Source organism: Phasianus colchicus, chromosome 5 (genome assembly GCF_987193195.1).
Source record: "Phasianus colchicus chromosome 5, bPhaCol1.hap1.1, whole genome shotgun sequence".
NCBI lineage: Eukaryota > Metazoa > Chordata > Aves > Galliformes > Phasianidae > Phasianus > Phasianus colchicus.
In genome coordinates this window covers 54,326,671-54,344,001 of record NC_143440.1, presented here as the reverse complement: position 1 = coordinate 54,344,001, position 17,331 = coordinate 54,326,671, and the positions used below count along the sequence as shown (strand labels likewise).

Sequence of the window (17,331 nt, the reverse complement as noted above, 5' to 3'; positions counted from 1 at the left end):
CATGGAACTGATGTTAATCCCACATGGTATAAAGTCTCTGCATGTTAATGATATTCACTGGGATCAAGTAGGAATTCTTTGCTGCCCTTTATGCTTCTCCAAATCAGTTCACTTGTTGCAATAAAATGTAATAAAACAAGTACAGCGAAGGGTGAATTCAGCCTTGTCTCTTTTTTATACCTTTCCTATGGTTTTCAGTCTAGATTGCATTTCTCATGAATGAATCCAGCAAACATCAGCTCCTTTTGGATTACCACATAGGTGTGAATTCCTCCTGATATTACAAAAGTGTGGAATCTTTTAGGGTGCATATGATGATAGCACTGAAAATACTTTTGGCATTTAAAATTTTATGTGCTGTCAATGCAGAGGAGCAGAACCAGCTTCCACAGCAAAGATTGTTCAATGAATAGTTAAAACTGTTGTTCTTATGGTATTTTCAGATGCTGCAAACTGAGATTTCCATAAATCAGCAGACATTTAATTCTATCATAGCAAAAGTTCTACTGTTCCTGGAATCTGGAGAAGCAGAAAAAAGGTAATACATTTGTTTTTCTCCTGAAGATCTTGCGAATTCAATGAATAGGTTCTCCTCTTTGCATTCAGTATTGGACACAAACTCAAATTGCTGACCAGATTTGCCCTTTAAATAATCTCCTGGTGCGTTTTGCAGAAGTGTGAGGAGCTGCAAACAGAAATACAGGTCCACTTTTGATAATAACTGGAAGTTCTGCCAAATAAGATTAGTTAATTGGTCCTATACATGAAGCTTCCTTGTCTGCTGCTTCCCTGCAGTTGTTTGAACAGTGTGATTGAGAGGCCAACTTCTTGCAGAGGGTAATGAGAATGCTACATATAGAGGTCCCTTTCTCTCTTCCCAGACCTCTCCACTTCAAATTAAAGTACAGAGGTATGAGACTATTTACACACCCCCAAGCTCAAACGATGGTGCATTAAGTCATTGGTCCCACACAGTCCAGAACACAACAGCTAAACCTGTTTTTTATTATTATGATGTTATGCTTTTCTCTTAATCAGTGTGGAGGAAGAAGAGGTATAAAATGTTTGTGAGCAAAGGTTCAAATGCCTCAGGCATTTCTGCTGTGAAGATAGTACTCGTCTCTGCTAGAGCTTGCTTCCACAGAGTTAGCAGGACAAAACTTCAATGTAAAGTCCATAGCTTGGCTTAAAGATGCCAGAGAAAATAGGGCTCAACCAAGTGAAGCTACTAGATTTTTTGTTGAACCCCATAAAGACATCTGTATAAGAGCTGATATGGCTGTCATGGTCTCCTGCAGAGAAACAAAAGGAATAGCCAGGAGCTCTCTTTAATCACTTCATCTAGATGTGATGGGTCATCTAAACATGTTGCAGGAGAAGTGAAAGTGTTCAGGTGGTTTCAGTAGCAACACCAAGCCTTTTCACTTTGCAGTTACATCCCCTGCTACTGGATTCAGTGATGGTTCAACTTGCCATTATAGCCTGGTAAAGCCACAAATCAATTTTGCTGCACAATGAGTCATCTTGTGTCACTTGCATTATCTTCCATGTTCTTCAGACAAATATTTAGTGCATATTGTTTCTGTGATTATTGTACTACATACGTTGCTATGAATGACTTGCATTATCTATTTTTGTACCATGTAAAAGTTGTTTTGCTTTGCTTAAAACATGGAATATGTAGAGCAGAGCTAAGCTTGTGGATGTATTGAGTTTTTTTGCTTAGTTGGGCATTGTAATTGTAATTTTACAGTATTCCACATAATTATTGGAAAATACAGCCTTGAGGTCAAAATATTTTACCACTCAACACCTGTTGTCTGCAGGACAGAATTTATTTCCAAGCTCACGTTGCTGAAAGAGCAGTGGCAGAATGTTATCTGGTTGGTTCAGCAGAGGAAGAAAGATATCGATGGACTTGTGAGCCAGTGGCAGCTCTTCAGGGGTTCGCTGCAGAGCCTCAGCAGATTCCTTGCTGATACAAACAGCTTCCTCACAGCTGTCAAGAGCCAAGACTGCTACAGCCTTTACCACCTTAGAAATCTAATTCATGATTTTAAGGTATTGTATTTCTTTCTGATAAACCTAAAATCTATGATTTTCCTCAGATTGAAACTTCTCTCCAGTAAGAAGAAAGAGCTTTAAAATAACCTGAATGTGTGATGATGTGTTTTGTGAGTGTGCAAGAGTGGACAGGAGGTGTCAGGAGCAGAAGGCAGAGAACTTGCAAGGGTATCTGTCCTTGGGGTCACCACTCCAGAATGCAGTGAAACCAGGCACCAAGTTTTCAGAGCAGCGCATTCTGCATTTTACATGCAATGGAAATCATATTTCCCTTTGTTCATGCTGGCTGTCTTGGCTTTTCACTGAATTAACCTCCTTGTTTTATAAGAAAGCAAGAAGAATCAGTGAACGTGGTGGTTGCTTAAAGAAATCTAAAACATTTCAAAATGTATTGAAGTCCTCTATTTGTGCTTCCAAAGTTTATCATGTTCCCACACTTAATGTTGAATTAACACATTACCAGTATTCCATTTGGTGCTAGCCTTGTTTCATTTCATCTTTATTTTTACCTGCTGATTAAAGATGATTTTCAGCAGATTTTACAAGTTAATGCTCATGCTTTTCATTAGTGAGAAAGCCAGAATATCTTCTCCCTCCCACTCCAAATTGCCCTTCTTTCCTGCTGTTGCTTTAAGGAAAGAAATGATGATCCTATTGCTTGTGTTACAGACTAATTTGAGTCATAAGCAAATTAAGATTGATGGCTTACTTGGAGTATGTCATGATTTACAGCCTAGAAACTGTTTTTCTTTTAAAGAGTAAGGCAGTGATTCTTCAGAGGTGGCAAGGCATGTACTCCTCAATCATTGATGTTGGTGAGAAGTTGCGCACTGACTCCGATCCTGAGACCAGCGCTGTTCTGCAGGAGGAGCTCAGCCAGCTGCAGCAGAGCTGGGGGGACACTCAGGTCCAGCTGGAGAAGATGAAGACACAGCTCAACAGCACCCTGCAGGTAGACAGTGCACTCCAAAGGGGGAGCAGCACTTGCCATGTGCCATCAGGGCTTGTGGGAAGCTAAAAGCATAGTCCTTTAGCTCTCCAAAGGAAAATGAGGTTCATGTCCATTTGTTACCATCATGTATGTTCCCACTCTGATTGCTGTCATGCATCCGTGGCCTCAAGCTCTGCTTTGAGGTATGAAGCCTGAGGTAAAATTCAACCTAGTGGGAATAAACATTACTCACTGCTCCACCTGATGCTGCACTCGTAAACAGAAGGGCAGATCATATTTATTTCCTTGGAACAACAGATCTGCTTTCATGGCCAGATAGCACATTGATATACCTTACAATTGAATATCATCAGTGATATGATCCCTAGCCCCAAATTTATGCTAAAAGCCTCTCATAACACATAACAAGATAAGCAGAAACGCTCCTCAAAACATACCTTTAATGACAACAGAGGGTGCAGTATTGTCTGTAAAACCATGTGCTAAATTCCTGTGGGTGTATCACTGTGTATCAAAAAGAAAATCCAAATACCTAGAGCCTATGATTATTTACTTCAGTGGGTTGAAGATGCTGTTTAGGAACCTATCCATATAGTACATTATGTCACATCTGTGTCCATCATGCTGTATCTTAACCTTTTATAACTTCTTGGGTCTCCTTGAGCAGAGCTGGAATAGCTGTGAAAAACACACCAAGGAGTTAGAAAGCAGGCTGCGAGAGCTGAAGGATGAAGTCAAAGATCCACTTCCAGTCGAACATGAAGAACTCTACAAATCCAAGGAACACATTAAGGTACTGAACGAGCATATTGTATTTATATGGATGTAGTCTTTGCACGTCACTCAATCCCTTTTAAGTCAGTTTCTCATCTTTCTGTGCCCCTGAATTTTTCTCTTTTACACCATCCCAATTGCTGCCAATCTGCAAAGTGCAGCTGACCAATCTGCATGCAGGAGAGAGTTGTTGTTGTTGTAATATTTTTTTCCTCCTCACTTCCCACCATCTGAACTTATAAAATAAGCTGCTTCTCAAACAAGATGTTAAAACTCCCTGCTCTCAGCTCAAGTTGGCTGCCATCCTTATGGATGCATGTTCTCTTTTGTTTTCCAAACCATTTTGGATGGAGAGCTTCTCAGGCAAGAGACCTTGCAAGCACACAAAGCACTGTGCACACCTGTGGGATCCAGAAATAATTAAAGAGAAAGAAAATTAGACTAAGGGAGTGGTGTAAGCCCTTGCAGCCCAAAGTACTTAATGAAAATTAAATGGAAAAGCATTTTCAAGGAACGGGAGGCGTTATTTCTGGACTGGTCAGTTTTTCATCATTCTTTTATGAAGTGAATTGTTGACCTTTGTGGTGGGAATAAATAAGCTTTTTAATGAGCCAAGGCTTTGTACTCATTATCAGTTGTCTGAAATCTTCTTTGTGAGCACTAGCTGCCTTTGCCACAGCAGCAGTGCTGGCTGCAGTCCTGAACTGTTTGTGAAATGGCAACAGACAGCTCCTGCCTCTAACTTCAAGCAGAGAAATTTGGCTACAGAGATATCAGGGTTAGACAGGACCTCTGCAGCTGCTACTCTGGGATATCACAGCAGAATAATATGTGCCAGCAGCATAATGATATGAAATTCCAACATTGACTTCATTATTGCAGGGATTCAACCTTTATCAAGACAAACAAATGCATGTCTGTGCATTTATAAGCAGCAATTTGTTTTTAACTCGAGTAAATGTTTCATTCTCACTTTTTTATTTTATTTTATTTTTTTCCTCCAATGTTGAAGCAGACCAGAAATTACTTTTAGGATTTAGATAAACAACTGTATCTAAAGACCTGTGAAAATACTCCTAGGGCTCAGACCCAGCAGGCATCTCCTGACACTTGCAATTTTTTTTTCTGTAAAATGAGACCAATTGAGTTCTATGTAAGAGCTTTTTATGTCAGAGGAGCCAGTGACCACCTTGCAAAATAGGACCTGATGTTTAGAATCCCCTGTTTTCCAGTTCCATGCAGTGCTTCTTTAGTACTGATCAGGAAAGTGCATAACCACGTTGCAAAGGGAAGGGGAGTGGGAGGAGGGAAGCCGAAGCAGAAGTGTTTTTGTGAGTGAGCAATTTAAAGCTCCAGATTTCTGAGGAATCTAATGAAGTGGCTGTGAAGCCATGCATTAGCAAAGGGAACCAGGTTTATTTCCTTAGCATATAAGTAACTTACCTGAAACTGGAACAAATGCAGGCAGGAATAAATTGGCCAAAATAAAAAATGGAAAACGCAAAAAAGTGGTCGCATCTTCCTGGCTGTGAAATTCTGTCCTGAAGCATGGGGAACTGCTGGGCTCCAGCAGCGTTTAGATAGGTTTGGCCACAGCAGAGGCTGCTGCTGCACCAGTGAATGAGCAGCTGTGCTGCCCTGGGTTCTGGGTCAAGCCCTGAGCCAAACCCATGGTGTCCCCATCCAGTCCGGCTGCAGAACGCTGCACAAGCACTGCACATTCCCCTCCTCTCCTCCCCCACAGGCCAGGCAGGGGATTAGTGAGCAGGTTTGGAAAGCAGAGGAGCTTAGTGCCAAGGCTTGTGCTGGGTGTTTCCATGCAGGAGCTGGAGCAGTCGCTGGCAGACTGGGCCCACAACATGAAGGAGCTGCAGGCCATGAAGGCGGAGCTGGCACACTGCATCCTCACCGAGGACATGATGGTGCTCCAGGAGCAAGTGGAACATTTGCACAGGCAGTGGGAAGAACTCTGCTTGCGAGTAAGTTTTCTGCATAACCTTTTTTATAGCAAGGTGTTCATAGAGCCTGGAGGGCAAGGGGAAGCAGGCCAGCAGATGGGGTTTCTTTTGGGGTTGGGTTATTTTTGCAGCACTGGGAGGGCTTTTCCTGGGGCAACTGAGCAGGGCTGAATTTTGCCCTTTGTTTCCTGGTGACTATGCTGTGATTTATTTATTTATTTATTTTATTGCAAACCCTTTGTAAGTAGTGAGTGCCTGGCATTGCACAGAGCCCAAATGCAGCTGTGTGCTGCCATAGGTGGCTTTGTTCTGGGCCGCCAAAGGGAGAGGGGGAGGGAGAGGGGATAAACACAGGAACTGCCTGAGGGGTTGAAACTGGGAAAGGAAGGGGGATGCCCTAGCGATCTGGTGTCAAAGAATGCCAGGCGGGTTGATAAAGAAAACTTAAATGTGTTTAAATGCAGCCACTGGGTTTTAGACACCGTTCTGAACTGGCTTGTCTGTTCTGCTGCAGCAACAGACTGCAAAACATTTGCGTTCTTTGTGTCTTGTTGTTGTTACACTTAATTTAGTTCTGCATGTAAAATAACCAGGGAAAAATTACCAGCAAAGTCACATGAACTTGATTCATCGGCTTATTATGCACTTTGAATGGGTGTTTACTTTGCCCTGTTAACAGGATTGGAAGAAGCAAAATACTTCAGGTTTTAAGTTGGTCGGGATGACTCTGCTTGTCAGCAGCCAAACTGTTGCCTCTCTTTACTCACAAGCTTTTATTCCACAGTTTGCAAAAAAAAAAAAAAAAAAAAAAAGTATTGAAGGAAGTAATTGCTTCACATCCAACCCTTACTTAGACCAAGGTGAAGCAATGTCTGTGGGAACACTGCCAGAGCAAGGAATGAACAGCTCTGTTTATTCCACAAACTCTGATGTGATGAAATAGTTATTTGGGTTTCTTTTTGGCCTTGCAGCAAAAAAGGATTTAGTATCTTTGACAGTTAATCTACAACCAGTGTTGTCTCTGCTACTGTTTCTGAGCTCTGAAGATAATGCCAGACACCCTCCCCTCTCCCAAGGCCGTTAGATGTAAATTAGAATGCCTGAGCCATTTACCTAATGGAAATCTGCAGTTAAACCTATAAGAGAGAAGTTTGTTGGTTTTTTTCCTTTTTTTTTTTGTTTGTTTGTTTGTGAACTGCTGATGAACTTTGGTTAACAGCCCTGAAAACTGATCTGTGTTATGTGTGTACCCAACTACAGCCTATCCAGGTTGTACAATAATTTCAGTTCAGATTCAAAATTCCCACTTGGATTTCTGGAAGGAACAGTATTTTGTCCTGTCTACCTTGGAGATATGGTGTGAAATAAATATTACAGAAGTTTTAGACAAAAAAAAAATCCCTAGTGGGAGGAAATCGATTCCATGCTGCAGCAGAGGGACATACAGAAATGTTTGCACAGCCCTAATGAGCTCCCAGAGAGCCTGCATGGATGCTCAGAGCTGGGCAGAGACTTCATTGGTTCTGCTGCTAGCACAACTGCCTTGTTTTGGCTACCAAATTAAAGGAGTCAAGACATATTGTGTAAAAACACATCAGTATTTTTTACTGCAGTGTAATGGTGAGATGGAAAAGCCTTTACATGTGAGGCATGAGTGCAGCTCTCAAAGCCATGGGAGCAGAACGGCCAGATGTCTGTGCTGCACTGGGCAGGGACACAAACACAGTGAGCAGATGCACTCAAGGGATTAGCGTTGACATAGCTGCCCTTGTGAGGTCTGTGTAGGTCAAAGATTTAACTGTTTCTATCAGTGAGTCCTGTCCTACCAAATGCTGGTGTTCAAGAGGGATGCCCGGTGCTTGGTACACCTGCAGCCTGCTGTGAGGCCAGAGAGCTCCTGCATCACTGGTTGGTGCAAAGCTGGAACTGGTACTGGGGGCAGCTGGTTTGGGGAGAATGTGCTCAAAGGAAAGCATGACTCAAAGGGCTTGTGTTCTTAGAAGCTTCTCTGGGATCTTTTGGCTCCTTCCTGCTTTACTCCTGATCCGTATTGGTTAGTTCACTAAGAAGTTCCCCCTAAATGCTGTGTTGCCCCATGCTTAGAAGACAAAAATGGAGTCAAGATCATTTCAAGATGTAATAACAGTATTGCCGACGTGCATAGCTTCTTCAGTTAATCAAGTCAGCTCATCTCCTAACAAGAGATGCTGTGGAGGAGCATCCCCTTCACAGTGTAGGAGGAAGTGGTGGAGGAGGGACGAGAGATTTCCCTTCATACCTCTCAGGCTGAGGATGCAAGGGAGCATCCCAGAAACAGAGTCACTCTTAGGATGTAGGGAGACTTTCCTAGGTCCCTGGAGTATCTGGGAGACTTATTCCCAAGATGAAATTTGGAGATGGTTTCCCTGTGTCCCAAAGTGCATAGGCCTCATGTAGGACGCCCCTTATCTCTGAGTAAGGGCTTATGTTGTGCCAAGGGAGGTTCAGGTTGGATGTTAGGAAACATTTCTCAGAAAGAGTGGTGAGATATTGGAACAGTCTGCCCAGTGAGGTGGTGGAATCACTGTCCCTGGAGGTGTTGAAGAGATGTGGAGATATGGCACTGAGGGACGTGGCTTAGTGGGCATGGTGGGGATGGGTTGACTGGTAGACTTGGTGATCTTACTGGTCTTTTCCAACCTTAATGATTTTGTCATTCTATGATCTCTTAACTGAGATTAGCATGAAAGATTTAGACACACATTTCATCTCCCTATTCCCTTCTTTAAAAATAAATAAAGAAAGAAAGAACAAAAGCAATATAGTGAGAGAATATCAGTAAGTGCATAAGACGCACATTGGATGTGAGGAGGAAATACTTTCCTTGCCATGGTGTGGTATTTGCAGTGGCTATTTGCAACCGAGGCAAGCAGGGTTATGTTCCATCTTCTTTGCACAAAGTTGTGGGTGTGAACAAGGGATTTCCTGTTTGTTTTCTTTCAGTAGAACTTATACAGCTTTTCACTTTCTGTCTCTCATAATATCTTAGTACAGGAATCTAACAAAGTAGATAAATGAATACAAATATGTATTTAAATCCCCAAGACAAGAAATACGTGCTGTCAGCTAGTAGAAGAGTGAGCCTGCTCTGTTCTGCGATGCTGGAGCAGTGACACTAAATTTGCTGCTTCAGGTAGCATCACACCTTAATTTTTCCATCTAAACAATTTGTCCATTCTGACATGTGTAACTTTGAGGAAAAAAACACAGTTTTCAATAAAAGTTTAGGTTCTTGATGATGTTTTTTTAGAACTTCTCTAAAAGCTGATGAGCAAATGGAAAGAAAACAGGTATTTCTAGAGATTAAAAAAAGCACCACCAGACCTGTAGCCACTAGTCTCAAAATTTGTCTTACCTACGTGTTACTTTTTTTGTGCTGTAGTTGGGGACATAATAAGTAGTATGTGGTAATTATGTATTTTATATTACCTTGTTTGGCATCTTCAGATTTCCACTGAGCAATATTTAAATTCTTACACAGTGTTTTATTTATAATGCTGTCAGTCAATGCAATTCTTCTGAGGGAGAGAATCTGGTGTTTGCTAGTCAACTTTTGGCCTTGCTATCCAAAATAACTTGTAATGATGATCTGCTTGATGGTTTTGAATAGAAAGCTAGAGATACTTAATAAGTGTTCCTGCAAAATGAAACATAATGGAATGCAGAGTGAAAATTAGAGGGTTCATAATCAACTGTTTTCCTTCCTGACAGAGATGTTGCCAACATTTCATTTGTCTGCTTATCCATAGGTATCTCTCCGTAAGCAGGAGATTGAGGATAGACTCAATGCCTGGACTGTGTTCAATGAAAAGAATAAGGAGCTCTGCTCCTGGTTGGTACAAATGGAAAGCAAAGTGCTACAGACGGCGGATGTTAGTATTGAGGACATGATAGACAAATTGCAGAAGGTAAGTAGCATTGTTGCTTTTCTACAATTGTAGCCTGATGGTTGGTTGTAGAGCAGCCATTCCTCATCTCTTCCTTGCCTCCCAGAAGCAACAGATGCTATAAAAGCAGCATGTACAGGCTTTTGTCAGAAGATGAACTACTCTGTCCAAAGCTCTTATCTTCTTGGTGTTCAGACCTGGGGCAAAACGCAAGATAGCAATGCCACCTAACTGCATTTAGGCATGAGTGTGATGTGATTTGTGCTGGTGAGGGGCTGGGCTGAGGCATGCATAGCACAGCCCAGAGCTTCCTTGCTAGGGATCACTGATGTTCTGGGAGCATCTCACCACTTCCTCCCCTCTCACTGTTACACAGCTGGCAGCCAGAGGGCAAAGAAAAGACTGAACGATGGGAGGTGTTATGGGAAGCAAATGAGAGATTATCACAACCAAAAATGAAATCTAACTCTGCCCCTTCTCAGTACTCAGTGCAGATAGTGATGTCTAATACTTTTGTATTGGTTTCATTTTAAACAGGACATTTTTGTTGTTTAATAATTATTTCTGGCTGCTGTTCTTCCCCATGGCTTAAAGCTAGTATCTAATCTCAGATCTCCTGTAGGTATGAATACTGGCAAAATAAAGCCACCCCAGACTTGAATTAGGGTTAGTTTGATTAAAAAAAAAAAAGCTAAATCAGTAAAGCGGAGGCAAGTTTAGAACACTGAAGTGCTGTTTTTAGAATGAACTCCTGACATTTGCAAGTCTTTAGCTGCTTATTTTTTCATAGTGGTTTCATTGTGAGAATACTTTTCCATTGAATTTTTTGTTTGTTTTTCTTTTGTTTTTGGTTTTGTTTTTTTTTTTTGTTTTTAAGTGAAATGATTTTATATACTAATATAAAAACCTCAGCCATCCCAAGCCAAACCAGTCTTCAGACGTGGGGAAAGAAACAGAGTTTTCTTTTGCTTTGCCCAGAAATTAAGCAATGTTTGTTTGTATTTCTCAGGATTGCATGGAAGAAATAAACCTGTTCAGTGAAAATAAGCTTCACTTGAAACAAATGGGTGACCAACTAATCAAGGCCAGCAACAAGAGCCGAGTTGCAGAAATAGATGATAAACTCAACAAAATCAATGATCGCTGGCAGCACCTCTTTGATGTCATTGGAGCACGGTAAGAAGATGTGCTTTCAAGCTTTATGTGAAATAAAAGTCAGAAGCTCAACCATCAGAGACTTTTCAATTCTGTTAAAGTTTACTATTGAGAGTCAAGATAAACTGTAATTAACCTCTTATTTTTTTATTACTATGACTTATTGCTGTATTATAACACCAAACAGTTTATCTAATGCTAGAGGACAGGATATGAGAAGTCATATAAAACACAATTTTAATCGTGGGTGCTATATAAAGAGTCTGGGTGATATCACATCTGTCAAATGCAGCCTGATTATAAGGCTGAATGATAGGAGTTCATTTGGGCTCTTCAGATTCATCACATTAACTAGCATCTGTGAGGTACTACCACAGATCAGGAGGACACTGAGCTGCTCTCACCTCCTGCCTGAGTTTATTAGTAATGAAGAAATAATAAGGCTAACACAAAAATTAGTACTGGCCTCAATTTATCTCCTAAACTTTTCTTTTGCCTGTAGTCTGCTTCCCTGGGCCTTGAGTCTGGTGAAGTGGGTGGCTGTGTTGAGAACATAGAGCTTAAGTGTGCTGGATCATAATCAGGAATGAGATCTGAATTAATGGTGACACATGAGCCATGAATGATTAAGCAGAAGCTGCCCTCTTAAGATGTAACAGGTTGCAGATAAAGTTTTGCAACAGCTCATCTGTCTCCAGATAAATTTCTATCTGATACTGTGTAGGAAAGAACATTTTGCTCTTATAACAGAACTACTTCTGTTCTCATCTTATGGTAACATGTCCCTTTTCAAACACCTTTATGATCATATATGTATTGTCTTAGTTTTGCATCATAGCATTTTTTAAATGCAGATCAAAATACAGTTTTTTTAAAACTGAAGTAAACATGGCATGTTTCTACTAATATTTAGGAAAGTATGCTAAAGAACTGCTGGGATGGAGGGAGATTTGGCACTGTTATTCAGGAAGTCTCTGCCACCAGAGCATTTGTCTTTTTACATGGGATGTCTTCAAGCCTTACCTTCAAGCAAATGTATGGTAGTGCTTTGAGGTACCTTTGTGTGTATTTGCCTAAAGCATCAATGTGGCTCCCAGTATTAAATATTCAAGAGGGTATTTCAGCTAGTGGGCAGCTGGTGTGATGACTTATGACAGTTCCTATTTTCTCACCTTCAAAGGTCTGGAGTGTACTAGCTGCTACCTGTGATTTCTATCAATTTTGTATTCAGGACCAGGATAATGAACTGTAAGGAGGTGAGGAAAGGTTATTTTAAGCAGCAGGTCCAAGGTTATCAGGCAGCCCAGTGGGCTTTGCTGATCCTCATGGATTTAATGCCTAACGAAGGTGGTTCAGTGCTTGGAACAATTTTGCAGCATGGCTGTAGCACATCTCCTCTCTCATCTTGCTGTGTGGGGCAGGGCTGGCATTTGGGCTGTTGTTGGTTGCTCAGTTTTAAATATCCTCCAGACTCCAGGAGAGTTTATTTTGCTCTGCTTTCAATACTGTGGTGTATTTTAGGACACTAAGGAGGAGGCCCCTCCTGCACTTCTGGGTAGCATGTCCTTGTAGTATAAGAGGTAACGAACTTAAGTTGCACCATGGGAAGTTCAGATTGGATATTAGGAAAAATTTATCCTCAAAAAGAGGATTGGAAGCATTGGAACAGGCTTCCCAATGAGTTGGGGGGGTCACCATCCCTTGGAGATTTTCAAGAGGGTAGATGTGGCACTGAGGGGCATGGTGGCAATGCGTTGATGGTTGGGCCAGATGATCTTTGTGGTCTTCTTCAACTTGAACAATTCTATGATTCTAAGCTCAGGTGCAGTGGAGGAAACAGCAGTTCTACTCCTCCCAGGTGTGACAGAAGCTGAGCCCCTTCATGAGGGAGCAGAGCAGAGCAAGTAGCCTTGGAGATGGCACGACCTGTGAGTGTGGGCTGTGATGCTCCACGCACCATCGCCTTCCTTTTCAGTTTTCTTTTGCAAAATCCTTTAAAAAGAGACCACAGTGCTGCACAGCTACCAGAATGACAGCACCGAATCTCGTGCTGTTCTTCTAACAGGCCAAAGTGCGGGCAGTCAGTAATGTACAGAACTGTGCTATGAATTGGAGGAGAAAGCATGTGTTGAAGATATGCGTGTTAAAGTCTAGCTCTTTATCCTGGACACTGAATCTTTCTAGTAGACAAACACTAATGACCCTGTGGCTAGAGGGTATAAAATAACCCGTATCCACAAGGGAGTTCTATTGAGATTTATAGGTGATATCAGTTCTGTGGTCTCTAACGTCTCCATGGCTGACCCAGCAACTTGGGTAACATCTGCCTTTCCCATATTGCAGCGTATGTCTTTGTGATACCAAAAGGAAAGCAAATCAGTCTATCAATACAGAATGTTCCACCTGGTAGCTTATTTCACCTTTTAAAACCAATAAAAATCCTGGGACAGATGGGCAAATTAGGTGAGCTCCCCATTTAGTCTTTGAAGTGATTCTCTTAGTTCATGGTGACAAGCTCAGATTTGCCATATGGCAACACTTGCAGGACTTAGTACTTTCATTGTATGCCTGTGCTCAGTTTGTGTAGTAACAAAGCCGTGCCGCATATGTTGCAGCTGGAGAGTGGCATGGTGCAAACTTGGAAAGGTCTCAAAATGTTCATTTTCATGGGGTAAAATGCATTAAGGCAGTGAAGCGCTTGGGAAAGAGAACAAATGAATTCTGTGCAGCTCAGAAGATACTCTTAACAGTACGGGTTATTGTGCTGAAGTCTCTGCTGATAAAGGGGGAATGTGAGTGTACCAAGAGGCAGAAAGAGACCTTGTGCTGACCATGAAGGTGGGCATCAAATATCTTGCTTTTCTTTGGTCACTGACCTTGTGGCAGCACTCTGTGAGAAAAAAACATAGCATGCTTGCACTCCCACCCAAGCAAAGGCAGAAACAACAGAAGAAGCAGTGCACAGGCTGCATGCATGTGGGCAAACAGCCCAAAACCCACAGAATGGCATTTATATCCTTGGTGTACTCTGGAGCAGCAGTCCCAAGCTGTGCCTTAACCAGAGAGCATTGGCAGGGACCTGCACTGTGTACACAGTCAGAGGTGTATCCCTTGTTGTCCTTCCCTGGCCTGTTTGCCACCAACACAAACTCCACGCTTTGCTTCCTAGTCCACAGGGAAAGGTTTGCTGCCCATGCTGCTGTGTGCACAGAGCTTGCAGTCAGACAGGAGCAGCACCCATTGGTTGCAGGTGGGCATCTTGAGACTTCAGGAAAATCTCCACTTTCCTCTGTGGCTGCTTCTGGTGGTTTGGAGTCCATGGGCTGGTCTGGGCAATAAGAAATGTGCATTTGGGGGGGGATTGGGACTAGATGATTCCTTCCAATCCAAGTCATTCTGTGTTTCTGTGATTTCTGTACCCTGCAGCATCCTGCAGCTCTCGGCACTTTCACGAAGCTGTGGAAGACGGATGCCATTTCTAAGCTGCTCTGACCGTGAGCACACTGTGGTGTGTTTCTTGATGGCTCTGTTTCATGGAGAAAGGGCACATTGCTTGGGTCTATAGCAGGAATGGGTTAAAATGACTGACTTAATGCAAGCATGAAAATGTAGGGAAAGTAGCAACGCCATGTGTGCCTCTTTATCATTTTAATAAATCCTTGGCAGTTAGAGCTTTTCTTTGTGTTTACAAGCCAGCAGCCCTCATCGTGGGGTCCAAGAATCCTAAACTGCAGTGACTGTTCAGCCCCTTCCTTCTCATATTGAGCTGAGGAGATACAGGGTGCTTTTCACTGTGTGCCAAAAAGGAATTGTACAAAGAAGTTCTTTACTCAGAGGGTGGTATGTCCCTGGCACAGAGAACCTGTGGATACCCCATCCCTGGAGGTTCTCAAGGCCAGGCTGGATGGTGAGTCGGACTAGTTGGTCTGTAAGGTCTCTTTCAACCGAGACTCTACGATTCCCTGATAAATTCCCAAACAGTCTGAAACAGCTCAGGTTGCAGTAGAAGAGGAATTAGCTAGAGCTCTCCATCGACAATGCCTTGTGCTTGCAACATGGGGATGCTGCTGAATTTACAAGGGAGCTCCAGTGAAATTCTGCTCTGCTCTGTGTAGATCACTTGCACTGCAGTGGGTCTGCCCGGATAACTGCCCGGATGGCAGCAGGCCACACCTTGTAGATGCGGGGATCGGACGAGTTCACACCGCCCTCAGCTTCTCTCTGGGTGTATTTTCAGCCACGTTGCTTGCCCTTTGGCAGGGCAGCACAGTGAGCACCACGTGTCCCTGTGCTGTCCCACCCCACTGCAGTGCAGCTGTGCTCTGAGCTCAAAGGTCTTCCTAACTGCTGCAGATGGGCCCTGCACAGCAAGCGAAGCAAAGCATGCTGCCGTGCTTACACCGTACAGCCATGTTCAGCAGAATTCTACTGGTTTGTGGCAGCACCACTGTAAAATCTCATTCTTTGTAATCATTTTTGGTGCAAAAAATAATAATGATGATCTTTGTGGTTGAAATATCATTCGCGAAGCGCCTGCTTTCTTTCCTTGCTGTCCAGGTTCCCTGTCCTTCAGGGATTACGGTTCTGTTTGGAGCTGTGACAGGATTCATTATCGTCTCAGGAAGGATGGTTGGGCTTATTGGGTTATGCAATGCATGCCGAGGTGTGCTGGGAGCGGGGGGAGCTGGCTGGGCCGGGCACGGCCATGTCTCCCTGCTGGTCCTTCAGAGAAGGTTCTTACAATTTGCTGTCCTGGACCAGCCGTGCTGAATGCACCTGAGTGCCCCTGGGCCATAGTCAGGTGGAATGGAGCCTGAGTGTGATTTAATTGTGCAGTGAGAGGTGTCTGCCTGGTGCTTTCTCTGCTGCCGCGTGTTGAATGTGAGTGATTGGCAAGCTCGCACAGGTCTGCAGATTACCTGAATGCTGAGCAGCCTTTGATTTCCAGTCCATTCCTTGCATTTCTGGGCGGATTACCACAACTTTTATTTTTTGTCTGATGTTTGCTGGGTGGGGAGTGACTTTTAACCCAAGGTTCCGTGACTTCCGCCTTATTTCCCTGCCCCACGATCGCTGGTAGTCATAACACACAAATTATGACAGTGTGTTTTTCCACAGATGAGTGATACCATAAAAGACATGGGGCTGTTTTGTCCTGCAGACTCCTTTCTTGAGAAGCCTTCCACCTGCACTGGGAGGTTACAGAGAGGACAGGGCAGTGTGTGGGAGATTTAATTCGTACTTAAAGACCCGGGATAGAATGGTACAGGTGACAAAGAAGAGCGCAGAGGAAGTAAGGATACACCGTGTGCGTGGTCTGTGTGCGGATGGACCTTTGCTTGATTTTGGGTTCGCTTCAATTTGACTCTGCTGCAAATCACCCAGGTGTGAGGCTCTGCACGAACAGAGAGACGAAATGAGTGCTGAGAGCAGCTCTGTCAGCGCCGAAGCCTCCAGCCTGCCACCGTGCTGTCGCTGGCCGCGCGCGGCTGTGCTGCATGCGTTCCTTCGTGTGCTCCTTCTGTTGTGTCAGAATAGAGCTCTCGTGGGTTTGCTTTGAGGAGGGATGCGGCCGTTTGCCAGGTAAAATGCCGAAACGCAGTGGGACCCAGAGCCACCGTGGGCTCCTCAGCTCAGGGGTCGGGGAGGAGGACGGGCAAGCCCCCCCCCAGCGCGGGATGCTAAAGCAGCGAATAAATAGGGCATCTGTGGAGGAGGGGTTTCCTCATCCGTGCGTGCTGTGGTCGCACAGGCGCTCACTTGGTCCCCCGGCAGCTTGGGATTTGCAGGCTGAGGAATGGTTGCTTCTTGCGAACCGTAAGTGCTGATTCGGGCTCGGTGGCGGTGGGTCGTGGGGCTGGGGGGGACGGCTCTGCAGCACGGGTGCACCGGCGCCTCAGCGCAGTTCCCCTTGGACAAGTGGCCGAGCCAGCGGGCTGCGTGCGGGGCTTAGGAGGAGGAACGGCCCTCAGGGCCTCTGCCTTCAAATCAGACATTTTGGCAGTTTGCAGCCGGGGCTGAGGAGATGGAGAGCAGCAGCCTTTGGCTAGCTGCAGGGGGATGTGAAGAGAACCATCCTCCAGCGTGCCCATGTGTTGTGCTGAGCTCACAGCCCACGCACACAGGGCTTCCTGTCATGTTAGCAGCACCGCTGAAATGTCCTCACCCTGTATACAAAGGCCCGAAATTCACCATTGGCATCACCACCCGGAATCAGGTCTTTTGTCCTTCACACGCTAAGCTCGCCCCGCACCTCGCAGAACAAAGGTTCTGGGTCTCGTGCATCTCATTTGCCGCAGTAAACAATCCTGGCAGCTGGCAGGGCCGTGGCAGCCCCTCCGCTGTTAGAAATAAATGGAGGCGGTGTCTTTTTCTGCCTGGCTTGCATGACGTTTGTGTTGGTGAATGACGGCTTGGAATATACATCAGGATGTTTTTCATCTCATTAGACCCTAAATGCAAACGTTATTTGTTACCCTTTCAGCTCAGGGAAAGTGCCTTT

The 17,331-nt window shown here is 44.0% G+C and overlaps 1 protein-coding gene across 5 annotated transcripts in view; it reads left to right on the top strand.

The window, feature by feature from the left end:
- Positions 1-17,331, top strand: part of SYNE2 (spectrin repeat containing nuclear envelope protein 2) — a 172,594-nt gene that overhangs the window by 131,042 nt on the left and 24,221 nt on the right. For all 5 annotated transcript variants that reach the window (XM_090141784.1, XM_031605585.2, XM_031605584.2 and 2 more), the window contains 7 exons: positions 444-538; positions 1,827-2,061; positions 2,822-3,016; positions 3,684-3,809; positions 5,614-5,769; positions 9,537-9,695; positions 10,684-10,850. In XM_090141784.1, coding sequence (XP_089997910.1) covers positions 444-538; positions 1,827-2,061; positions 2,822-3,016; positions 3,684-3,809; positions 5,614-5,769; positions 9,537-9,695; positions 10,684-10,850 — 1,133 coding nt within the window. The remainder of the gene's footprint in view (positions 1-443; positions 539-1,826; positions 2,062-2,821; positions 3,017-3,683; positions 3,810-5,613; positions 5,770-9,536; positions 9,696-10,683; positions 10,851-17,331) is intronic.